This window comes from Dermacentor silvarum, chromosome 9, assembly GCF_013339745.2.
Source record: "Dermacentor silvarum isolate Dsil-2018 chromosome 9, BIME_Dsil_1.4, whole genome shotgun sequence".
Taxonomy (NCBI): domain Eukaryota; kingdom Metazoa; phylum Arthropoda; class Arachnida; order Ixodida; family Ixodidae; genus Dermacentor; species Dermacentor silvarum.
In genome coordinates, this window is record NC_051162.1 from 104902657 (window position 1) to 104927498 (window position 24842).

General features: G+C 45.8%; 1 protein-coding gene across 4 annotated transcripts in view; it reads left to right on the forward strand.

The window, feature by feature from the left end:
• Positions 1-23582, forward strand: part of LOC119463789 (phosphatidylinositol 4-kinase alpha-like) — a 70858-nt gene extending 47276 nt beyond the window's left edge. The window contains exons 10-14 of one of the 4 annotated variants that reach the window (XM_049655857.1): positions 13565-13963; positions 14675-15245; positions 18274-18564; positions 20061-20372; positions 22683-23582. In XM_049655857.1, the coding sequence (XP_049511814.1) occupies positions 13565-13963; positions 14675-15245; positions 18274-18564; positions 20061-20372; positions 22683-23129 (2020 nt within the window). In that variant the 3' untranslated portion in view covers positions 23130-23582. The remainder of the gene's footprint in view (positions 1-13564; positions 13964-14674; positions 15246-18273; positions 18565-20060; positions 20373-22682) is intronic. The other 3 variants (XM_049655859.1, XM_049655861.1, XM_049655858.1) reach the window with 3 other exon arrangements.
• The last annotated feature ends 1260 nt before the right edge of the window (positions 23583-24842 follow it).

Here is a 24842-nt window from a genome sequence, read left to right on the forward strand (position 1 = left end):
CATTATTTCTATTATATTGGAGTGCAGTTGCCGCGACACCACACGCCTCAAGAACACGGAAGCGGCATAGGGGACACCAAAACCACAATCCAGACTGGTCCATGGGTTGGGACTCGCCGAGGCCCTACTCATAGACCTACTTGCTTCCAACTTTGATCCCCCCGCTGCCCCTTGGGTGCCCTAGAGATGCTGTGCTGCCTGCTTTATATAATGTCAAGTGTTCTCCTAAGGCCTCTATTTGCCATTTACATAGATGCCCTCTTGGAGCAGTACTTGTAAAAAATCCAGTCTATTGTTGCGACGAAAAGAGCACCCCGCAACGAAAAAGCTGCCCATGACTTCTGCAACGCCACTCAGATCCTTGCCGAGTAAATATAGCATAGGTACGACATGGTTTACTTAACGTGTAGATTGTGCGTGCCACTTCTAGGAATGTGCGCCACACGAAATTATGGTAGCATTGCCACTAATATGCAATGACATCGATCATGGTTGACTCTATGGCAGGATCAGTTCACATGGCACAAAAATTCATCTAGCCATTTTCTTGTCTGGCATGCGTGTGTGCTTCTTAATTAATGAGCAAGCATGAGTAAAATTAAGATATAGTATCTCTCTCTATTGCAATATCCGAAAACCATCTTCTCTGCTGTTGTGTTTCTCTAGCTTGTTTATATCGCATCTTGTGCTAGCAAAATAAACTTGCGAAGAAACAGAAACACAAAGCACATTTTCCCTTTCGCCATCCCATAAGCAAAACATTTAATCAATCAATAAATCAATCAATGGTATATGCATGCATTCCTTGTTTCTTGATATGTATGCCTCTGCACTCCATGTCAGTTTTCTAAATCCTTATTTATAAGGTTATTAAAATGAACAACTCATCAGTTCGTCATTTTTCTGAATGCTTTCACGGCTTTCTGCAACTTTACAAGCTTTCACGGCAACCGATGTACAATAACATCCTTGCGTATGAGGCATTTGGCTGTAATCACGCCAAACAAATAAATTAGAACATTTTTTTCGCATTTTTAGTGACATAATAACCTTTATAATCTAACCCGTTATAATTTGACATTGGCCTAGCATTGTGTGATGTCGTCAGTAATACCGTGATTCTGATCACTAACGCGAGGCGAAGCGAAGCTTACTAAAGCTTACTAAAAGCTTGCAGTTGACGTGATCGCGACTAGGTATTGCTTACACCTTTATATTAATATAGTCCGTATAGTCACATTGGACTGTCCCGCAGTGTTCGCCCCAGTGAAAAATTTTGGCTTCGAACGTCGCAATGTCCAAAATCAGAGGAAGCATTATAGGCAGTACCTGCAGCCGGACTCGAACGTTCAAGTGCCACAGCAAACTCGAGAGTACATGCTGAAAAGACCAGGTCATCCACTGCTGCAAGTCAGGTACGTGTCATTATTGTAAGTTTCAGTATTTCATACTGCGAATAACAAAAAGCAGCTACAAGTCTTACTGCGTGAGGTGCAAACTATGACGTGTCCAAGCCGCCAGTGTGCTTCCTGAGCCAAGAAACGCATAGTCTTCAGTGCTGCCTCGCGCATCGATGTGTCACGACACGGAGAAAGCGGGAATTGTTTCGTGCTAGCACTCGATCGTGACGCGCACGTTTCTTCGGAGTGCAGTTACAACCAACGTTGCTTGCAACCAAGGATCACGAGGGTTGCAATGTGGGCTTTTTGGTAACGCATCTTGGAGGGTTTATGGTAGCGCGATTTATTTTGGAAGGACGTGCCATAAAATTAATTGAATCATTCACGTGTAACAGCAACGATCTTAGCCTGGAACAATGCAACGTACAGGATCTACCATTGTAAGAGGGAACAATCGAGCATGTGACCAATGCTCCATGAGGTGCCATCTGCTGGTGCCTGGCACCCGCTTGGTGCAGAAAGCCACTGGCGCTCTGTGCTCCGTGTGTCGTCTGCTACTACCAAGCACTGGGCGGTGTAATTGCAGACAATGCATGGAGCGTACTGCCTCAGCCGCACTCTGTGCCTGTGCCGAGCGGGTGCCAGGAGATGGCACTTTACAGAACAACAGCCACACGCGTGCATGTTCCCTCTAATAGTGGTACCTAAGCTGACCTACGTCCTTGTGTCAACGCTGTTTCTATGTACAAGGCAGGGTATTTGCAAAAGGACACAGCCGGAGGTGGCTAATGGCAGAATAATAGCAGACTCCCTAGGGAGTGCATTTTATCAGGGTCCTGTTCATTACCCGAGATAGAGTTGGTAAACCTGCACCTTCCTGCACCATTATGAAGTTAGCACGCGGCACATACACTGTCGCACCCATAATTCAATTTAATATATAGAGAGCAACACTGCTAGTCCTTTTTTGCGCTACATATTAATCAGTGAACTGGCTTTACGCAAGAGAGGTAATCTCACCGTTGCCTTCCTATGCCCTATGTATGTTTCTTGTGAATGTGACACTTGTTTTGTAGTTGGTATCCCTAGAAGATAAAATTTCTTATTTGTTTGCTCTTTCAGATGAACCTGGAAAACCTGAACAGCCCTTCAACGAATGTCAGTAGTGTTTAATCGAGCGAGAATGAAGCTGATAATCTTAGGCACATCAACTCCAATTTTGCTTCAGAAATGTATGCTTGTGCAAGCACGAGTGCACATGTCAGCGACGTAGAAGACACTAACCAAGCTGCAAGTGAAATAGGCACTGCGTATGAACGTACAGTGAACTTCAGTTGCGATGAATTCAGTTCTGTCTTTGAGTTGAGTGATGATGGTTCGGAAGTGGATGGATGAAGGGCACAAGGGTGATGCAGACAGTGAACCAGAGAATAGTGCTGAAGAAAGTGAGCATGCAGTACATGTACTTCACAAAGCTCTCGGAGGAGTACCTTCCAAACCAGAAAACAACAAGGGCACAGGCTATGCTGCTCATACTGGCATATGTTGTTATTTCAGGTCTTACGTGGGCACAACTACAAGGACTTCTCATTTTAATAAATGCTCTGTTTGGGGAGAAAGTTGTGCCATGCACTACATATGATATGAGGAGGCTGTGGAAAAACAGAAAAGCACTGAGGATCCATCTATACTGCCAGCCCTGTCATCAATAACTGGGAAGATACAATGATGCCAAAGACGAAGACACCATAAATTGTGCTTCTTGCAGCAGTGAGAAGCTGCAACATTTAATTATTACTGCAAGTTTTTTTCTGATATTCAATATTAAGCAGCAGCTTCTGGTACTGCTAAAACAGGTTGGCAGTACCTTGCTTTCTAATTTGCAGAAGATTGCATCTGCTCCTCATGTGTCAAGTGTTTTTGCTGACATCACGAATGGCATTCTCTACCGCAGTGTTAGAAAGCAGAGGAACATAACATGGAGCGACATCACTTTGACCATGAACACAGATGGAGCACCTGTGTTTGATACGAGCAAAAACTCCATATGGCCAATTCAAGTGATGATTAATGAACTTCCAGTTTTAACTCTGTGGCAAAATGTGCTAGCTTCAGGTGTGTTGTATTCAAATGCTCTCCCTGAAGCAATTTGTCGAAGAGATCAACAGCGTTGGAAAGCTAGTGTGGTCGCACACTGGAAGAACTGTTCAGACATCAGTGCACGTTGTTGTCTGTTGTGTTGACTCCCCAGCAAGAGCAGCTATCCTAACAGGAAGCAGTATAATGGGTACTTTGGATGCAGCTGGTGCTTGGAGCAAGGTATGCTTACAGATGGTAAGTGAGCTCAGTTAAAGAGCATTTTGCCATTAATTGTAATGGCTATTGTCAAGTCTATGAGAGAAGAAATGTGGGCTCTTTGCTTATGCATCCTGGTATTATTTGAATGTGATGTGCACACACTAAAGCACAGGCTGTCAAAAAAGCTTTATGTCTCATGTTTCTCTGATTCGTGTTTTAGTGTATGTGCTGCAGATTTGAAGAATACCAAATAACTTGTCAAACCTATTCACTGGATTTTACATACACTGGAAAGTTTGTAGTCATTAACAATTAAAGCTATCCACTTACTGCTTTTTGTTTTAATTGTTTGGTGCATCAGAAGTTTTGGTTGACCATGCCTGATGTATTTTTATGTTGACTGCATACTTTCCACACTATTTCATGATGCAATTATGTCATCACTTTCAGTGGCCTGCCATTTAATTGTTTTAACATTTGTTGCAAATCTGACAAAACATGTAATACCTTAATGATATCGTGTTTGGCATTGGCAGACAGCAGCCTATGATCATAGTTAAGTGGGGTCTGCCTGGATGTAACGACACAGATTTGTGCAGAAAGTGCCCCTAGCTAGCAGCTGATACTGTATAAGAAGTGCAGAATTAGCTTTTGCACTTTCCAGTTTGGCCAACTGCTGTATTTCCGAATCTAGGAAACAGCAATACAAAGCTGAAAACCAGGAAAACTATTTGAAGCACTATTAATTATGGCAATTTAGCTCACGCGCATCACTTTTTAGTGCAATTTTTTCTATCGCTGAAAAACTTGCAAGAAAAGTTTCTGCTGTATGGTGGGAAGGGAAAAAAAAGGGAAACAGTGATTTTAGTGTCGCCATGAGGTGAGTGATGTTGATAAAGACGTGTGAATTCAGGATACAGTACACACAGCTGCATTGCACTAACTTGTTTTTCATTCTTCTTGGAATTTGACAGTTTGCATTTCTTTTACCATTCAGATGTGTCGTTTCTAAGTAGCATTTGGCCCAAGGCACAGAAGCTGACCTCTTAGTTGCTCGTGTAACAGAAACTGCATGGCAATGCCGCTATAGACCTTGCGTGCACCATATTGGCTCATATGTGTCGGCATGTGCCGACACATATGAACAACCAAAAGAACGTTCCGATAAAGACGTTGACTTCTGGCTGTCTCTGTTGTCTCGCCCGCAACAATATTATAGGACTGTACCCGTCACAAAGCTGAAATAACCTGACTAGGACTGTCCAAGACGTGCGGTATTCGTGAGCCATGCGAAACACCACTTGCACTGGAGTGATTGTGTTTGTTGAAAATTGAAATTATTTTAATCAATGCTCACGAGCCACTCGAAACATTACAGTGCACTGATGTTGACATTGTAATTCACACCTCAGTTAAGTGTAGTTCAGGATGTCGTGCAACTGTAAGTTTCAAAGAAACTTGTCAGAATCACAAATGGAAAAAAATAGCAAGCGTTCACTTCCTTGCATAAAAATGCATAATGTAGTTAAATCAATCATATTTTACTTCAACAGTAGCTATACTTCTAGAAAATCTGGCAAAATAGGCTGTGATAAAATGCTGCTCATGTTGGTTGTTTTGTGGCATATATGCGCAAGAAAAAAATATGTGTCCTTCGTTTCTAGCTGGTATCTGAAATTTCTCTTTCGCTGCCCTTTTTGCCGCGGTAAAAGATGAACCCTAGGAATGTTAGGAATATTTTGCATTGCTCATGCAAACTGCAGGTCTTGGACAGTCCTAGGCAGGTTCTTTCTCTTTGCGGTGGGTGCAGTCTTGCAACATGGCGCCTTTTCCCCACTTGTGCTGTGCTGTCGAGAGATGCCATCAATTTTGCATGAGGGCCATTTGTGAAATGTTTGACTACTGGAAGTGTTTTAAAACCTTGCATATTTTCACTGCTGTGTCCATCTGAACATTCTAAATGCAGATATCATCCTGATGTTTAGTACAATTGATGCTTTGGCTGCAGACACAATGAAGTACCCTTTCAACAGCCAGAATGCACCTGACAGGACACACAGTGGTGGGCTCAAAGGAATGGTTTAAACAGCTCAGCTTAAGGAACCTGTTTGTGGCATCAAGGGACCATCAACTCTTATCAAGTTGCAAGGCCTTGATCTTGTTTGAGGGCTGCCACCTGACTATATGCATTGTGTTTGGGAAGGCATGACAAAGAAAGTGATTGAATTGTGGCTATCATGTACTGGTTCTTCGTGGTACATAGGCAGGCACTTGAAGTTTAATTGTGGATGCAAGATTACGTTCAGTAAGGCCACCCATAATTTTGTCAAGGTCGGGACGGCCCTTGTCAGATCAGTCATATTGGAAGGCTGCTGAATGGCGCTCTCGGCTTTTATTGTAGTATTGTCTGTCATGATGCATACTTCCTCGAGCATACGTGGCGCATTTTGTGCTACTTACACAAGCAGTCTTTTTTTGTTGAAAGATATTGTCACAGAAGCTCAAATCTGTGCCGCTGAAAACTTGCTCTTAGCATTTGTTCAGCAGACTGCAAAGCTGTACGGAGAAAGTGCAATGACATTTAACATGCATTAGTTGTTGCATCTTTCAAAGTGCGCACAGATGTTTTATCCCTCTTTGGGGTACCTCAACATTTCCATTTGAAGATGGCATTGGTAAGGCACTCCAGCTTGAAACAGCTGCCAAGCATGTGCCTGTTCAAATTGCTGAACGGTGCATCATGCACCAGGCCCACCGGACTGCTTCAGCACTAGTGGAACTTTCGCCTTGTCTGTTGTCTGCAAAGAAAGAGCTGGAGAACACGTTTAAGAGGTGCTTTCAAACATGTGCTCTTGGACAAGCACGACCAATTCATGATATTCCACAAAATGTGAAAAGGCTTTTCGTATCATGATTTGGTACCCTCCCACAAATTTGCAAGTATTTGAGGTGCCAGGTTGGCCCGATTGTCTTCACAGTTCTGAGTACTCTGTTCCAAGAAAAACGTGCTCTTCCTATGTAAAAATGTCTGATGGCATGTACTGTTATATCTCAGCCATTTATGTTGTTTCGGGTACTATGTATTTTCACTGCCAGGAGCTGCTCACTGCACCCGGTGCATTTGATGTGCCGCCGTCATCCGCCTCCTATCTGAGAACCATGTCTTGTATTGTGTTGGCGATATAACATTGCAGTGTGTTTTCTGTTGGCAACGTATCATATTTGTGTGAGTTACTTAATAAGGTGGAAAAGAACTAATCGGAATTTGAATGTTTATTTCATATTTCAAGATTGCAGGTACAATTGACTCTGGAAAGTGAGTTATAGAGTCAATATTAAGGTAGAGTAGTTGTATTTATGAATTCTGAATTGTGTCATCCGTCGAACTGTAGCAGGCTGCTATAATTTAACCGTATGTACTTTCTTCAAAATATAGGCTTGTAACTGAAAAATTATGATCCATCTTTCTGGGGCAACTGCTTTATGTCTAAGCGAAGTGCATGGCTATCACCAAAAGTGTTGCAGTGGACTGAAGCTCAAATTAATTCATCAAGTCATGAAGACTAATGCATCAGTTGATCTAATTCTGTTGGTGAGCGCATGAGAGGTGCTCAAGTCAAGCTTGGACTTTTTATTTTTTAGGATTATGAAACATGTTTACATGCATGGAAGTGATCTCATTTTTCGAGGTAATCCCTTTTCATTTTGGCAGTACAAGGATGCCAGCAGCGTAGAAAGATTTCTTTTATGTTGCAGCCATGCATGGACAGCCTACTGTATTTCATTATCCTAGTGGCCCAAAGAAATGAGTCTTGGAGTGAAGTTGGGCTTTTATAGCAGATGCGGCAGCACCTCTCATCCAAGATTATTTGTAAAGTGCCCATTGTGTGGTGCACTGTATGTGCACACATATTTTCCTGGATGAAGAGAACCCCCATGGTATTTAAGCAGGGCCATTTCTTCCTAAGTGCACTGTCTACACGTTGGAGAACCTCACAGCTGTACTTGCTCACTACTCGTGTACTTGCTCAGCTAGTCTCCCTACTAGGGAGGAAATCAAGATGATGCTACATCTATCCACTCAAAAACCCATGACCATGAGTTCACCTGCCGATCGAGTTGTTCGAAACTTCTTGTGTTGGGAAGCTTCCATATGTGTTCATTGTTTAGGCAAGTGTAACTTTTATAAATGATTCACCCACATCTTGTCATAGGTGATGACCTGGCAAATAAACCTGTCACAAAACCTTTCCTGTCACAACATTCTTCAAGCTTTAGGCTAGTTTGCAGTCTACTGTGCCAATCGAAGACTGCCAGTTGTCTTGAAATCCAGTATTCACTGACATTTCGGAACATCAGGTGTTTGTGAATGATAGTATTCAGTGTCCCTTAAGAGAGATACATCTGTTCCACAGTTGAAGCATCAGTTGGTGGTTTTCAAGGATTTGACACTTCACTTCACAGATCCTCACGGGATTCTTGGAACTTGACTCGGGCTGGGGTCGCTTCCCGTTTCTGCTGCACTGGTGAAGCTTCCTCCAACTGAGGAGCGGTGGTGCATTGCTTGTACACACTTCCCTCCCTTCTCGGATGGAGTCGCCGTAGTGATTTCGAGGGCGTCATTTTCCCACTGTGGTCATCACGCTGCAGTCGTGTTCCGCTCTGTATCCACAATCGCAGGGTAAGGGACAGTACCGATGTCTAGCTCGGTCACTGGTGTTCCAGCTTCCTGAGAGGCTCCAGTGTGCCTGAGCGGCTTCCAATGACGTGGGGTTATCTGCTCGTATCCCAAATGTACATGGGAGTGGCACGCTGCTCATGGTTAGCGTACAGCTGTTATCCTATATCGCTCAATCTTCTATGTTGTGTCTCAAAGTGCTGGGCTTGATGTGATCGCATTGTTGTCGTACTAACCTGTTAGGACCTTTAATGAGCCGCAATCTGTGCCCTAGCTTTCTCAAAACTGTTCCCTCTGTCCAGATAGGGTTCTCTCCGAAGTTTCAAAAGAAAACTGCTTGTCCGACGGTGAGTGCTCTCTACACTGTGTCCCTGTGGCAGTTTGTATAGGTTTTGTTCTTGCTTTGGGCTGAATGTGCAGCTGGCGTTTGACCGCAGTGTGAAAGGAACGGTGTGAAAGGGTTAAGTGGCCTTAGCTCTTGCATTGTGTCTACTGGTTGCTCTACTCTTTGGTTGCTAACCACGTGCCACTTGTGCTCTCAGCCTTGGCAAAGACAGCATAGCTTTGTTGCATTGGTGGACAAAAGCAGCTGCTTGACAGAAAATTCAAGATGCCTTTTGTCAGTTTTGTTGCTGTTGTGGTATGAAAGGTTAATAGGTCATGACTGGATGCTGTGTAAATGACAGTGAGGGAGAATATTAAAAAATAAATATTAAGAAAATAGTACTGCTTCATTTTTGTAACATGCATTTGTGAGCATCGACTTGCTTAGAACATACATGGCAGAAAACCAAGAGGGTTGACTCCTATTAGAAGCGTTTGTAGTGTTAGAAAGGGGACTGTAGCAGCGATCCAAATTCACTTCTGTTAGTCAGTTATTTTAATGTTCGCTTCCTGTATACTACACATTTTTTTTGTTTTTTCATGGTGCCGTCAACCGTATCTTGCACACTAGCACAAAGGGAACTTTTATTGCAAGTATGTATGGTTGTAATACTAAGTCATGCAAGTCTTAGCACTGTGATTCACTTGGTGGCTATTGTGCACAGTGCTATAGGAAGTGACATTGTCATTTTACAAGCACTTTTTTCCTATGCATTTGCTTTTGTGCAATGTGGTCAAACTTTTGCATATCTGTAATGAACGAGGAACATGCATGGCATAAATCTATGCTGTTCCAGCAGCAAACATTTGGGCAGTGTTGTGTGAGGCTTTCTACAGCTGCTTCTACGTGTTGCAGTCTTGTACATTGAGACTCTGGTGTAATTAACCTATGATACAACAATAAAGTGATTGATTTATTATATGATAAAAATGAAATTAAATTTGTATTCATTCTTACAAGAGGGGGAATATCCATACACAAAAAAAGATATGTGTAAAATAGCTTGAATGCGCTGCCACCGTACACGCAGACTGGGCACGAGAGCTACGCACGAAGTCAAAATTAAGCATAATACAATCTCCCTGCGGTGATCGACTTGCACCGAACGAAACATTGATACGCTTCCGATAACATCGAGCGCGCATACGATCAGCTGTTTTAGCTGAGCGCTTGCTGTCCGCCCCGCTCAGACCGGCATATGCTAGCAAATGCCACACAACCGCTTAGCGGGGACGATATAATTGCGCTTGCGCACGACGCTCATGCCGGCAGCGGAACGAAGACCGCATCCCTCGCTCCGCTACAAAGCCGACTGAGCGGAGCGTGATAGCGGTGACTACTTGGCCTCGTCGTCGTTTTGCAGCCGAGTTGATAGCGCGTCGCTCGCGTCTCGGCAAGACGCGCTTATCAAATGCGAAATCTACGCAGTTCCCTGCAGTATCTCGGAGCATGAAATCTGAGCGGCGCGGAGCGTAAACAGCGTTCTTCTAAAACTGTCTATATAGTCTGTACCGGTGCTCGCATGTAGTTGCAGCGCGCAGCTTCAGAAATACGCCGGCATGTAGGCCAACTGAGAAGGCAACTTTGGTCATGTGCGCATGCACCCGTAGTAGACTCGCTCTTGCCTTCACGCAGCTGACACGCTTGGACGACTGTTTTCAGCGTTTACAAATAATGCCGGAGCCATGCAGAAGAGAGGGCTTCCTTGGCAACTCATCGCGACGTCTTTCCTACTTCATTGATGGCTCACCATACCAATCTACTTGCATCGATCTTTCATGAAGATACACTTTATCGAATACCTGTGGTTTGGTGTCGCCTCGTGCCTTCATAAATGCGTGCATTAGCTAACATGCGTCGACGCCGCGACGCATTTCGCAGTGCCCATCTAATCGCGGGCGCCATATTGGGGCTCCGTCGTTAGTGTCGATCTGCTAGTCAATCGTGCACACAGCATTGCTGTCGGTGTTGTAAGGCAGCAAACAGGCTTGCTGTCGTTGCAAACAGCATTGCTGTCGATGTCGGAAGGCAGCAAACAGGAATGCTGTCGTTGCAAACAGCATTGCTGTCGGTGTCGGAAGGCAGCAAACAGGCATGCTGTCGTTGCAAACAGCATTGCTGTCGGTGTCGGAAGTCAGCAAACAGGCATGCTGTCGTTGCAAACAGCATTGCTGTCGGTGTCGGAAGGCTGCAAACAGACATGCTGTCGTTGCAAACAGCATTGCTGTCGGTGTCGGAAGGCAGCAAACAGGAATTCTGTCGTTGCAAACAAGAATCTTGTCGTTGCCGACAAGAATGCTGTCGTTCCGACAAGAACGCTTTGACGGATTTTTTGACTGGGATGTTCACTGGTTCGCGTTTGATGCAATCGCTGGTGAATGTTTGCAGTTCTTTCAAGAATGCATTTGCAATGTGCGTTTCAAACATGCACCATGACATGTTCACTGGTTCGCGTTTGATGCAATCGCTGGTGAATGTTTGCAGTTCTTTCAAGAATGCATTTGCAATGTGCGTTTCAAACATGCACCATGACATGTTCACTGGCACACGTTTGATGCAATCGCTGGTGAATGTTTGCAGTTCTTTCAAGAATGCATTTTCAATGTGCGTTACAAACATGTACCATGACATGTTCACTGGCACACGCTTGATGCAATCGCTGGTGAATGTTTGCAGTTCTTTCAAGAATGCATTTGTAATGTGCGTTTCAAACATGTACAATGACATGTTCACTGGTTCGCGTTTGATGCAATCGCTGGTGAATGTTTGCAGTTCCTTCAAAGCACGTACCGGTTCGCTCAACGAAGCATTAAACAAAATATTGTGTTTTACCTGTAAAGCGGCCAAACGCTAAGAAGAGGGTTTAGCTTTGGGTTTACTGATTTGCCTATCCAAATACGTATGGACCGCAGGAACATTTACTGTCGCAACCGCCGAGAAAATCTGAATGAAATTTGCTACGTTTAAGCGAGAAAATTTATATCTTAGCAACTCGTAGAATGAGAGCGTTCCGTAAATTTTGTCCTATTTAGGCGTCATGCTAGATGCAGCTTAGAGGTGCTACGTCCGTCTTGGATGACTTACGTAGATGTAAACTTGTAGCTTCAGTTTTTTTTCTAATTTATCAATTTTTAACAGGGCGTGAGAAAGGGAGAGAGAAAGAATTTGCCGATGCATTTTATGCTGATGTGTGTAGGAAAACACGGCAGCCTGCACCTTTGATAACTCGAAATAGTGAAAGTCGCGCGGAAATGTTTGAATGGGACTGATTCTGTGCTCTTTCTACTTCGCATTACGTCTTCACCTCAATGAACGCTGCGATGCAGAGGAGGCGCAGCACCGGGCAGTATAGTCCTAACGACGATCGACCCGTCTTTATATGTTTTCACTCTGCAATATGGCTTGATATTTGTTCTTCTATTATAACGAAATATACATATCTCATACGTCATACGGCTGCCGGGTAGATATAGCATTTCTCGTTTGTTTAATGGCAAAATGAACCCATAAAATGGCTATTACCAGTATAACACTGCGAAGTTTGGCTCCTTGGCTGAGCATCAACGTTCAGTAAAACAGCGTTGGGCATGTGGTAACAGGAAGACGAACCGCACAGACGCTATCAGATCGTGGGTTATTCATAAAAAGGACCGTTACACGTGAGAAATTCGGGAAGGTATTTCACTTGTACTTCATTATACGCCTACGTTGCCGACCGACCGTTCTTATTTTCCCTTTTGCTGATGACACTGTTTATAGTAATGGACGGGTACTAAAAACTGGCTTTCTTGCGCAGATTATACGTCCATCCTATGAATAAATCACAAGTGCGTCCACGGGGGCTAGTTGTTATGGCATGAATGTATAAGTGCATGGAGGGGGGGGGGGAGCGGTCGCGCTGCTAAGGCTTCACACACAGGGGCACTGACACGAGACATAGGTGCGTGTTCATTTCGTGTTTTCGTGCCGGTGTCCCTGTGTCTGCCACCTTAGCTGCGCAACCATGCACTATACAGTCATACGAATAGTCTAGTTGGTAATATGCGGCTGGGTTCCTGTTCGTGTTCTAGTGGTCGTATACCTAGCACTGTTATTCAGTGTGTTGACGCGGTACTAAGTGCGTTGTGCTCGGAAGGCCCACATCATAATCCTGGTTGGCTTCAGCTTCTTTAGTGTGGTTTATTGATCAAGATTTAGCTTTGCATAATTCAAGAATTTAAATATATCTTTAAACAGAAAAACAACATAAGCAAAACAAATTATGGGGGTCCTCATGTTATGCCGAGCGAGGTGTACGAGGTTTCATTGTACCACTCGGCTACGAGCACAACGCTTGCACAGGACACGAAAATTTCCGGATAATAATGCGAAAGCATTATAGGACTACTTCCCTCGTAAACGTTTCTGTATGTAACGCGTGACACGATGTGCTCCATAGGTGTAATTTGGATATATATATATATATATATATATATATATATATATATATATATATATATATATATATATATATATAAACCGAGGAAATGACGCCTCTTGGAGGAATGCTTACGCACTATCTGACAAGTTCCACTCGGAGCTTCCGCCGTACTTATTTTATATTTATTACATAACAGTACTTTATTGACCGTTCGAATTGATTTGTCATTATCATTAAGAAAAAACTGACACATGTTAAAGCGTTTCAAACCACCATATATTGAAAGCATTTTGCTAAACACAGAAGTATATGACAAGGAGATCAAAGTTTTCCAGCATCAGTGGATAGTTAAATGACGAAGTGCCGCTCTCTCGTCCAATCAGGTACACGCAGGCCGAGTCGTTCCCCACGACACCCGCCGGCTGGCAGCAGCAGGGCTACAGCCGACCGTCGACCGAGAGCTCGACGACGACGACGCGGCAGACGACCACGACGACCACGACGTCGCGGGAGATGCGCGAGACGCCGCTCATCTCGGACACTGCGTACTCGAAGGAGTACCTGCGCAAGCGGTCGCTCATCCTGGCGCTGCTGTCGGTGGAGATCGAGTTCCTCATCACGTGGTACAACCCGCTCTCGCTGCCCGACAGGGTCGTGCCCGGCGAGGAGATCATCAGCGCCTGGAGGAGCCAGCACATCACCGAGCGGGGCTGGGTTGACATGGCCCAGTGTGCCTGGAACCTGTCACCCATGCTGGCCGTCTACCTGCCGAGCCGCTTTCGGTAACGGCGTTGGTCACTAACCGCGTGGGAACGCTGGGAACAACGTTCGCGAAGTTTGCGATACCGAGCCTGCTTTCCTGCGTCGAGTGACAGCGTGATAACAGTGATAATTAGATGAAAGCGGTCACCGGCAAAGTGTGAAACAGCGTACGCATCGTAATACGTGTTATCGTCACCGTAGCACCATGATGCCTTACAATATCTGCAGCCGGGTGCAACCGTGCTCCTGACAGCTATGACCTTGGATACTATGTTCAACGAATGGAACATTATTATTTTTATCTCTTTCTTATTTGTATACGCTGTACTAAAGTAAGACCGATTTATCATCGTACAGGCGTAAAAGCTTGTACCTATGCCATGCAGAATTACGAAAAACCTTGGGGTATTCAATTAAAGCGGCCAGAACTTCTAGACTGGCAACTGGCTTTATGCCGCTCAGCTGCTCCTGTAAATGCGTTGGCAGCGAGGTAATCACTGTGAATGTATACCCGCACGTCTTAATCTCGAAAAGGAGAGTCGCGCAACAGAAAACCGTCTCCAGGTGCGATATTGCTTGATACCTTCATCAGCGCTGCTGTCGTCGGATACGTCATCCGGTACAGTCGTGTAAGCTTACGTTAGATCTTTGTCCGCTTCGTCAAAGTTGACTGCACGCGGTCTGTTAGCTGTTCCCTGCGGGACACATCGCTCGCATTTTCCCTCCTGCAGGTCGTCCGAGGCACTGCGCAACGAAGTCACCCGGCTGGTCCAAGCGAACCCCGACCTGGTGTGCCACATGCCCGAGGCCCTCCAATACATGATCACGCCCGACTTCGTGCTCGAGGACAACCCGGACTTGTCCTACCTGCAGGCCTGGGCGCCCGTGTCCCCCGTCAAAGTGCTCGCCTACTTCTCGCGCCTGTACTCGCCGCACCCGATCACCGCGCAGTACGCCATCCGGGTGCTGTCGGCGTGCCCGCCGGACGTGCTCATGTTCTACATCCCGCAGCTGGCGCAGGCGGTGCGGTACGACACCATGGGCTACATCCGCAACTTCATCATTACGTCGGCCAACATCAGCCAGCTGCTGACGCACCAGTTCATCTGGAACATGCGCACCAACATGTTCCGCGACGAGGACGGCCAGGAGAAGGACGCCGACCTGTACGAGGTGTTCAACTCCATGATCGACACCATGGTCAGCAACCTGACGGGCAAGGAGAAGCTGTTCTACGAGTCCGAGTTTGACTTCTTCACCAAGATCACCGCCATCTCAGGCGTGCTGAGGCACTTCCCAAAGGTGACTGAGCTTGGGTGGGCCGTTAGTGTCCACTGGTTGCGTTGATGAGTGCTCAGTTTCACTGGCACTGTTTAGCCGGAAATAGCGATTCTATGTGTGGTATATATAACTGTGTGACTTTCTTCCAGCGCTTGTTCGGGTATTAGAGTAAGTGCTGTAACATTCGCAAATACCCTTCGGTTGAATGGAACGTAGTACATCCAAGGTCATATTTTGTACATTTTATTACTAAGCGTGTAATACTTGGCAGTGGTCGCGCAATTAACCCCATGTAGCCTTGGCAAGAATAACCGAAAACGTGGTGACCCGAAAACGTTAAACGTAGCACATCGGTTCTCGATTGTCGACAGTAATAGCGGTTGCTTCGTTCGAGGTGTTTGGTTACTCCCGGCTGATTCTCTCGTGTGATAATGAGATCTCCTTTGATTTTATTATTTCTGTTTTTTTTTCGAGTGCCGAGTCAAACCTAGGTTCCGTTTACGTTTCACCTGCTAATCTTCAATGACTGTTGCTTGTTGTCAAATCTTAGCCGTATCTCGAACGAAGCATGACATTTTTTGACGCCGTGTAGTTGTGCGAAGTCGTTCACCGCGCACGAAGCCATCCGGGTATGCCATCCGGGTACGTGTTGTAATGACCCTGTTCATATTTGCCATCAAGCATAATACACAGTAATCTCGGCAACCTTCGATTTGCAGATGACATTATCCTATTCCGCAACATTGGGGACGAATTACTACAAATGATTGAGGACCTTAATCGAGAAAGTGTAAGAGTGGGGTTGAAGATTAATATGCAGAAGACAAAGATAATGTTCAATAGCCTGACAAGGAAATAAGAATTCAGGATCGCCAGTCAGCGTCTAGAGTCTGTAAACGAGTACGTTTATCTAGGTCAATTACTCACAGGGGACCCAGATCATGAGAAGGAAATTTGCAGAAGGGTAAAATTGGGTTGGAGTGCATACGGCAGGCATTACCAAATCCTGACTGGGAGCTTACCACTGTTGTTGAAAAGAAAAGTCTACTATCATTGCATTCTACCGGTGCTAACATATGGGGAAGAAACATGGAGGTTAACAAAGAAGCTCGAGAACAAGTTAAGGACCGCACAAAGAGCGATGGAACGAAAAATGTTAGACCTAACGTTAAGAGACAGGAAGAGAGCGGTGTGGATCAGAGAGCAAACGGGGATAGCCGATATTCTAATTGCCATTAAGAGAAAAAAAAATGAAGCTGGGCAGGCCACGGAATGCGTAGGATGGATAACCGGTGGACCATTAGAGTCACAGAATAGATACCAAGAGAAGGGAAGCGCAGTCGAGGACGGCAGAAAGCCTAGGTGGGGTGATGAAGTTAGGAAATTTGCAGGCGCAAGTTGGAATCAGCTAGCGCAAGACAGGGGTACGTAATCGGAGATCACAGGGAGAGGCCTTCGTCCTGCAGTGGACATAAATATAGACTGATGATGATGATAATAATACACAGCGGTCGTCCTAACGCTGTCATAGTTCGGCATTTCGTTCCTGTGTTTCCTGTCTTTCTATAGCCTCGATGCTTCGGCTGCTTCTGCTCTGGGTCGCATTTCTTGTGGTGAATTTCGCTGATGTGCCTCAATTGCGAGCAACAGCGCACCGTGCGTGCCGAAGCTCTATGGAATCGCGTACCTGTTCCACTGTTGCTGCCATTATCACTTTCCAGAAATTCTCCAGACGAGCCCGACTGCCTCCAGACGAGCCCGAAACTGATGCGCTATGCTAGCCCGCCGCTAGGTATCGCCGTGGTAGGTATGCCGATAGCCCAACGCTATCGCCCGAACAATGGCCTGCTTCGCTATGCCAAGGTGTATAAATACTTTATGCTGAATTTAGGGAAAAGTGAAATTTTGAAGCAACTTCTACCGTTTAGCGAGGCGCGTTTTACTGCGAATCATTGAATGTGGTAAAAGTTTGCTCTGGATCAAAGTGATCACATAACACCTTTCGTTGTATCTTGCGGAATAACGCACGATGTTTGTCTTCCTGTTTTAAGTAACCTCAGCTTAGCTGTCATCACACTGCGGCTACGGCGTGGCAGAAAAGTTTCGACCAAAAGCCAGACATTGCGTAATAGACCACAGTACTGCCTCCGCGTCATCAATTAAAAGTCAACAAAATATGATTTATGTCGTTTATACAGATTTCTTAAACATTCCTTGTTTACTTAAATGGGCTCATGCCACCACTATCCAAAACATGACCACAGCTCTTGAATGCTAAGAATTCATCTATGTGTGTTTCAATTACACCATGTGTTAGCCCATCTGTCTTCCAGCGGTGCTTCTCTGTTTCCCTAACCGGTGAAAACGCAGCGCAAAAAAGAACAAAGACCAAGAACACGCAGAATTCACGACGAGTTCAACCTTAGTTCTACCTTAGTTGTAACTAAGGTGTAAAAACGGGCTAGTTGGCAGTGCATACCGAAAGCGACAACTGTGGAAAAACCGACAAGGGGTTAACTGGTGGTGTCCAAATCCACGCCCCAGTGACCGCTCTCTCTGGGTGACAGAAGCCACTCACGAAGGCCGTGTTTTTGCCAACTGCATGCACCGAAAGCGATTGCGCTGCCGGAAACACGTAACAGATGTAATGTTTTAGACGCCACCTATATATGATTGCGACAGACACAGGAGTAGTTGGAAGTCAGCGCTTGTGTCCGTTCCCGTTATTGAAGCCTAGTCTGTTTCTTCGCTGTAATCGCTTTTATTATAACTAAAATTTATGGCAGCAACCAAGCCACTATAATGGCATTGTAAGTGTTGCTTGCTATGAAACAAGGCTCTGTTCTCAAAACTAGAATGAAGCATGAAATTTGTCTGCCAGATCGGTATACATGTGCATAGACAACAGTCTAAGTGCGCTGTACGTACTTCGCCGCGTTCTCGCCAGTTGGCTATATAGTAACTCGCCCAATCCAATCGAAAGCTCCGATTGCCTCTGTGGTGCTCGACGCTCCCATTCGGAGGCCTTCGGCCTTTCTCCTTCGCTTAGGGTCCGGAGCGCAAACGCGCCTGCCTCTGCGAGCTGTCCAAGATCAAGGTGGAGCAGGGGTCGTACCTGCCTTCCAGCCCCGAGGCCATCATCGTGGACATCGACTACGCGTCCGGGGCTCCCATGCAGAGCGCAGCCAAAGCACCCTTCCGCGCGAAGTTCAAAGTGCGTAGCGTGGGCATCGAGAAGGTGCAGGAGATTGCCACCGCCGGTTACAAGGACCTGCGCGACGCCGGCTTCTTCACCGCCGCAGACCTGCGCAAGGAGCACTGGCAGGCTGCTATCTTCAAGGTCGGTGCAGATGGCCGTTCTAAAGGACGCCGTAGTCTGGAAAGTCGGCTCTCCATACTAGCGCCAAATGGCGGGTTACTTTCGACAATCATCCGCGGTGTTTTAACCGCGGAGCTGTTTAAGCCGGGCTTAATGTGTCTAGTTGACATTAAGAAAAGAAATGGAGCTGGGTAGGCCATGTAATGCGCAGGATGGATAGTCGATGGTCCATTAGGGTTACAGAATGTATACTAAGAGAAGGGAAGCGCAGTCGAGGTCGGCAGAAAACTAGATGTGGTGATGTAGTTAGGAAATTTGCAGGCGCAAGTTGGAATACGCTAGCGCAAGACATGGGTAATTGGAGATCGCAGGGAGAGGCCTTCGTAATGCAGTGGACATAAAATATAGGCTGCTGTTGCTGATGATGAATGTGTCTGCTGAATCCAAAAATGTGGGTCGATCCAGGCGGCCGTGCTGAAAGGGTCCAAGCGCAATGGCACATAACCCTGTGAACTAGCGAAGCTGAGCCTGGCTAAGTCTAGCTAAGCATGATTGGGACTACTTAAGCTGAGCCAGTCATCGATAGGCTATAGATAGCCAATCAATAGCTAATCGATCAATAATCAATAAATTCCGGAAAATGCTGCGGATGACTTGGTAGTGCTTAGTCTAGCCCAAGTACGTGGCCAATACCTTGCGATTGCCGATAGCCAATCTATAGCTAATCGATAATATACAAATAATCAATTAATTCCGGGAAATGCTGGGGATGACTTGGTAGTGCTTAGCCTAGCCCAAAATCCAGGACTAGCTACGTACCCATCATCTCCGCTGTCTCTTTATCATTGCGCCTCCAGTGCAAGCTACGCTAATCTTTTTGAAGTGCGAAGCACTTTAGCGGACCGGGCTATCGACGTCTGTCGCTTGATCACGCTCAAAAAGAAGTGCTTAAAACAGGGTCAAAACAAGTGCAGAATTAATCAAAACCGGTTCAAAATAAACTAACATGGTTGAGAATAATTTAAGAGAGGAATAATGAAGCTTTAAGCGCTTTAATTAACAGAAATTCGTTAAAATCGCTTATGCCATCAGCAAAGGCTTTGGCTCGATGCGCGTGATGGTTTGATTCCATGTGCGTGGCGGTTTCCCACCAGTTGTGCCTTAGCACAGGTGTCGAAACGATGATGGATTGCTAAACACAAGACAAACATAAGGAAAACACAAGGGAAACACGTGCACATCACTGCTCCGCACTTCCCCAGCTTTCACGTTGAGTGGAACTGCATTACCATTGTTTATTGAGTCTACCATTGCATTTTTTTGCCCAAAAATTCTTACTTTCAAAATTTCCAGCTCAAATGAGCGCTCACGAAACTGGACTGCCCTGAACGGTCGAAATGGAAAAATACGTTGGGTGACTCATGCGAGCCTTGTCAAACTGAAATATCCGTGCACAGTTCTGTACCACGCCGCATGATGAAATAAGCGGGCGGTTCTCCGGGACCTCCGTCGCGCAGGTAGGCGACGACGTGCGGCAGGACATGTTGGCGCTCCAGGTAATAGCGCTCTTCAAGCACGTCTTCAGCATCGCGGGCATCGAGGTGTACCTGTTCCCGTACCGCGTGGTGGCCACCTCGCCAGGCTGCGGCGTCATCGAGTGCGTTCCGGACACCACGTCTCGGGACCAGCTGGGCCGACAGACCGACATCGGCATGTACGAGTACTTCCTGCAGAAGTACGGCGACGAATCGACGCGCACTTTCCAGGAGGCGCGAAGCAACTTCGTCAAGAGCATGGCCGCCTACAGCGTCGCCATGTTCCTCTTGCAGGCCAGTCCACTTAACTTTTTCGTTCGTATTCAAGTGGCCGAATTCAAGAAGCTCTTCCTTCGTACTTGCTTGTTTTACTATTGGTCGACTCTCTTCGCTAATGGTATTTCCAGCATGAGGATTGGCTGAAGTATTCTCTTACGACCAATTCTAGCGTAAGAGCGTTTTGTTATTACGGGTCCATGGGGTTTCAGCGAAGTTTTAAAGTAATGCCAGAAGCACCGCAGTTGAGGTAACGAGGGCCCGAATTCACACACCTTCTTAAGCTAGAATTGTTCGCAAGAAAAAAATTTCAGCCAATCCGGATGCAAGACATAACATTATCTAAGGCGGCCGGCCAATGGCAAAGAACACTTACGAAAGGAAAGCTTTGTGAATCTGGCCCGAGTTTTTTTTTTCTGCGACGCATTACTGCCAAACCTTGATTTTACAAAACCTGACTTTATGAAATTTTCGGTATTACGAAGTGCGTTCGATTTCCCAACCCACATTCATAAAGTCTAAGGTATGAATATATCGATGCACCTAACGGAGCTCAACCTCTCGCACGTTCTACTAAGGTTTTGGGGAAAATGTTGATGAAATATGGGTAAAATAGCGGATTTTAGAGCGGGGATGGAGCCATTGAGCTTTTGGAAGATTTTTCCGCTTCATCGAAGGAACACAGGGCGTGCTCAGCGGGCTATATATAACAATAAGAGCGTTACGTACGTACGCAGGCAAAAATAATATCCGTTGCTTTCTCTTGAATAAATGCTTATTATATCAGTGTTTAACTGTTTGCTACTTAAAGTTTTCTGTCGAGTGAAATATTTCTCGGGTCAAGTGGACTTCGTTAAATCCCGTTTTAACTGTATCTGCGCCGACGGATATCGGCGCCGCTATATAGGCTCCGTAGGTGCGTTATGTTAATGTGCTTTAGCATCTCCGAAGCCATTCGAACGAGTAACCAGGTCCAATAGCGAGTCTTGCATGCGGCTTCAAGGAGCTCAAGAAAACTTCCTCGAGACCACGAGCACGCATATGGTATGATTGTGTATTAACATCAATGGGACGTATTATTTCATATACCCGTGAGCTAGCTAACCAGTTTTACCAATGGTAGTTTGTACACGAAAGCAATGGGCTCATGAAATGACAGAAGTGATGTCTTCTCTGGCTCCTGAAAGTCGAAGCCTCAATTAATGGCTGAGCCCGTTATCGTTTTACAATTGCGCTTAATGGAACATGTGATAATATAGGCGCATGGTAGTTATATTTTCGCACGAAGAATAATAGAGAATAAAGTATCAGTAAATGAATGAGATATGAAATAGTATGACTGAGAAGAAAAATGACGGTGGTAAAGGCTGTCAAGGATGTTGGAAGCTCTTTGATAATACAATCAATTTTCGGAATATGCTTCTATGTAGCGGTGTGTTTACGGCAGTGCTATTTATTTGACTGGGCCGTAGCGGGCACTACAGTCAAACGATTGCCGTCATTGAGAGCTATCCTTTTGGTGCGTGAAAAGTTATTTGATATGAGAAGCCGTTCATCGTAGATTACATTCTTCTGTGTTTAGTCAAATTATTCTGATTTTTATTTCTACAACTGAACGTTAAATTTTGTACAAGTGTTCCTTTTTCTCGCACTAATTGGCTTCATCATACACCCTTTATTTCTCCAATAGTTACACCTTTCATTGGTGCTTAAGACCATTAGTGTGGGACGTGACAGGAGAAGCGGCGCCATCTTCACTTTAATCTTGACACCTCACGACGTTTTGATTTGCGTTCGTCTTTAAAGCGAATATATTTCTATGGCTCTTTTCGCCCGTTTTAGTGGTCAGTGGTCGGTTGTCGGTGGTTTGCGGTCGGACGTTAACGGTCGGTTCTTGACCGCCGATGCAAAGGAGGGCGCGTGCTCTCGTGCGTCCAAGTTGCCTGCCGCGTTCGTCACTGAACGCCAGATATATTGGGACACACGTGCGGGTTGCGCGGGAGCTTTAGGCCTCTGAAGCTTTACAGGTCGCCTTCCACGTCGCCGCTTGCGTTGCTTAAGACAACGCAAATAGGACGAACCGGTTCATATGTATAGCTACCTGCGCTACCGCTACAGATATGCTGGCTGAAGGCTGTTTTCTACGGAACTACGTAATGAAACACCAAACGCTACCTAAATTAATTCATCGCAACAAGTATACGACTTCAAGAACATTATTTGTTTTATAAAGGTGATAGATTTCTGGAAGCGTTTGGCACTTCGCTTACATTGAAGATCACCGTCAATGGCTTCTGCACAATTTTCGTTCTTTTTCTTTACCACCAGGTGAAAGATCGCCACAACGGCAACCTGCTTCTGGACGACGAAGGCCACATCATCCACATCGACTTCGGCTTCCTCTTCGAGAGCTCTCCCGGCGGCAACATCGGCTTCGAGCCGGACATCAAGCTCACCGAGGAGATGGTGATGATCATGGGCGGCAAGCAGGAAGCCGAGCCGTTCAAGTGGTTCACCGAGCTCTGCGTACGCTGCTTCTTGGCCGTGCGACCATACCGCGAGGACGTGGTCACCCTGGTCTCCCTGATGCTGGACACCGGACTGCCCTGCTTCCGCGGACAGACGGTGCGCCTGCTCCGGCTGCGGTTCGCACCCACGGCCACGGAGCGCGAGGCCGCGGCCTTCATGATCAAGATCATCAACGACTCGTACCTGAACATCAGGACCAGGACGTACGACATGATCCAGTACTACCAGAACCAGATCCCGTACTGAGGTCGGCCCCTGCCGGGAGGTGGACGCGCCTGTTTAGTGGGGGCGAGCAGCGTCATCTACCAGATCGGACACCGGAAAGATGTACTACGAGGGGAACCAGAACTAGGGGTGCAAGAAACTTGTGCGTGCCTGTGTTTACGGAGAATACAGTGGCCATGCAGCTATTTGCTGATAGTCCTGGCTTGCTGCGACGCGGACAATCGCCAGCGGTGAACGGCAACCTGGACGAGGGCACCTCTTGGCTTAGCGCGATATGTACCAGTTCAAAGCGCTCCTTTAAGGAGATACCGGCAAGTGGTATAACCACCACTAAAGTCTACCGGAGAAGCTGGGCAGGAGCGGTGCAATGAACTTGGCGCTGATTACAGTTAGCGGACGTTGGCATCGCTATGGCGTGGTTCTTGGCGATGAATTGTGGCTTGCGAATTTAACATTGACCGGTGGCTGAGCCGGAACTGCAGTGAGGGCATGTAGTATCGCGGTGGGAACGAAGCACGCGATTTTGGTGATGGAAGAGTAACGTCGCGTACGTAGTGCAAATTCTTCAGTGTGCCCCATGGCTGAGTAATTCAATATCGATATTTTTGCTTTGATTATGTTGAATATAAGCATTATATACTTACAGGCATTGGTTCCTGAAATTTACTATGAATACGAAAAAATTGAAGCGTCGTTTTATTGGGCTCATTAGAATATTGGGAGCTACGTCCAACTGATGTGTTCACTGTAGTTTGACCCTGGGACACCATTACGGCATTCAATATATAAGCTGCGTTTTGCATAGTCGGAACCGCACTCGAGTCTTTTCTTCTTCTTGAAGTCGGAGACGCGACATGCATATGTTCAGAAGCCTACGTGACTTGAACATTAAGAAGCCTGCGTCACTCATTCATATGCTGTGAAACGTTCTGTGCCACTAAATGTATTCTCGCCTGAGCGCGCGTGCCATTGAGTCACCTGAACCGCACTTTGGTGTTCTGAAGACTGTAAGCGTGATAAGGATTCTAATGATGGCCGTTGCCTACGTACAGTGTACTCCACTTTGAGTTTATTCAGACAACTCTAATGCTCCAAAAGGAGTACTGCAGGAGGGTAGGTTACAAATAATAACAAAGAATGAGCAAAAAACACGTTGGACAATTATATAAATATAAACAAAACTTGAAATAGGTAAATACAAATTTGTCCAGCGAGGAACCCAAATTACGAAGTTGTACGGTAAAAATCTTCGAGTAGACTGTAAAGTTATACAGTTAGCCCAATCTCTACACAATTACATAAACAGCTGAATGCACCAGAAATTGAAGCAATACCACACTAGCTTTAAGCCAAGTAAACCAAATATCGCACTGATTTTTGTCTGAAGGTTACTAGGTCGGTAATGACAGCGACATTATCAGGGAGACCATTCTAATGTTTAAAGGCACGCGAGGTGAATATGCAGGCGCCCAGGTGTGAGGAATGGGCGAATGAGTGGCAAGGTATACTGATGTACATTGCGCAGACTTTTATGTAGCAGACAAAGCAATGTTACATTCCTACGTAATTCCAAGGATAACAGTGAGAACGACAACTTGTGTGTTAGCTGCGCTCAATAATGGGCTGAAATATCAGACATTGAAACTTGCAGCACGGTTTTGAATCGACTCGAGATTGTGGATTGTATATGGCCGGTGAGGTGACCGAATTGCAACCGAGAATTCTAGCCGGGGT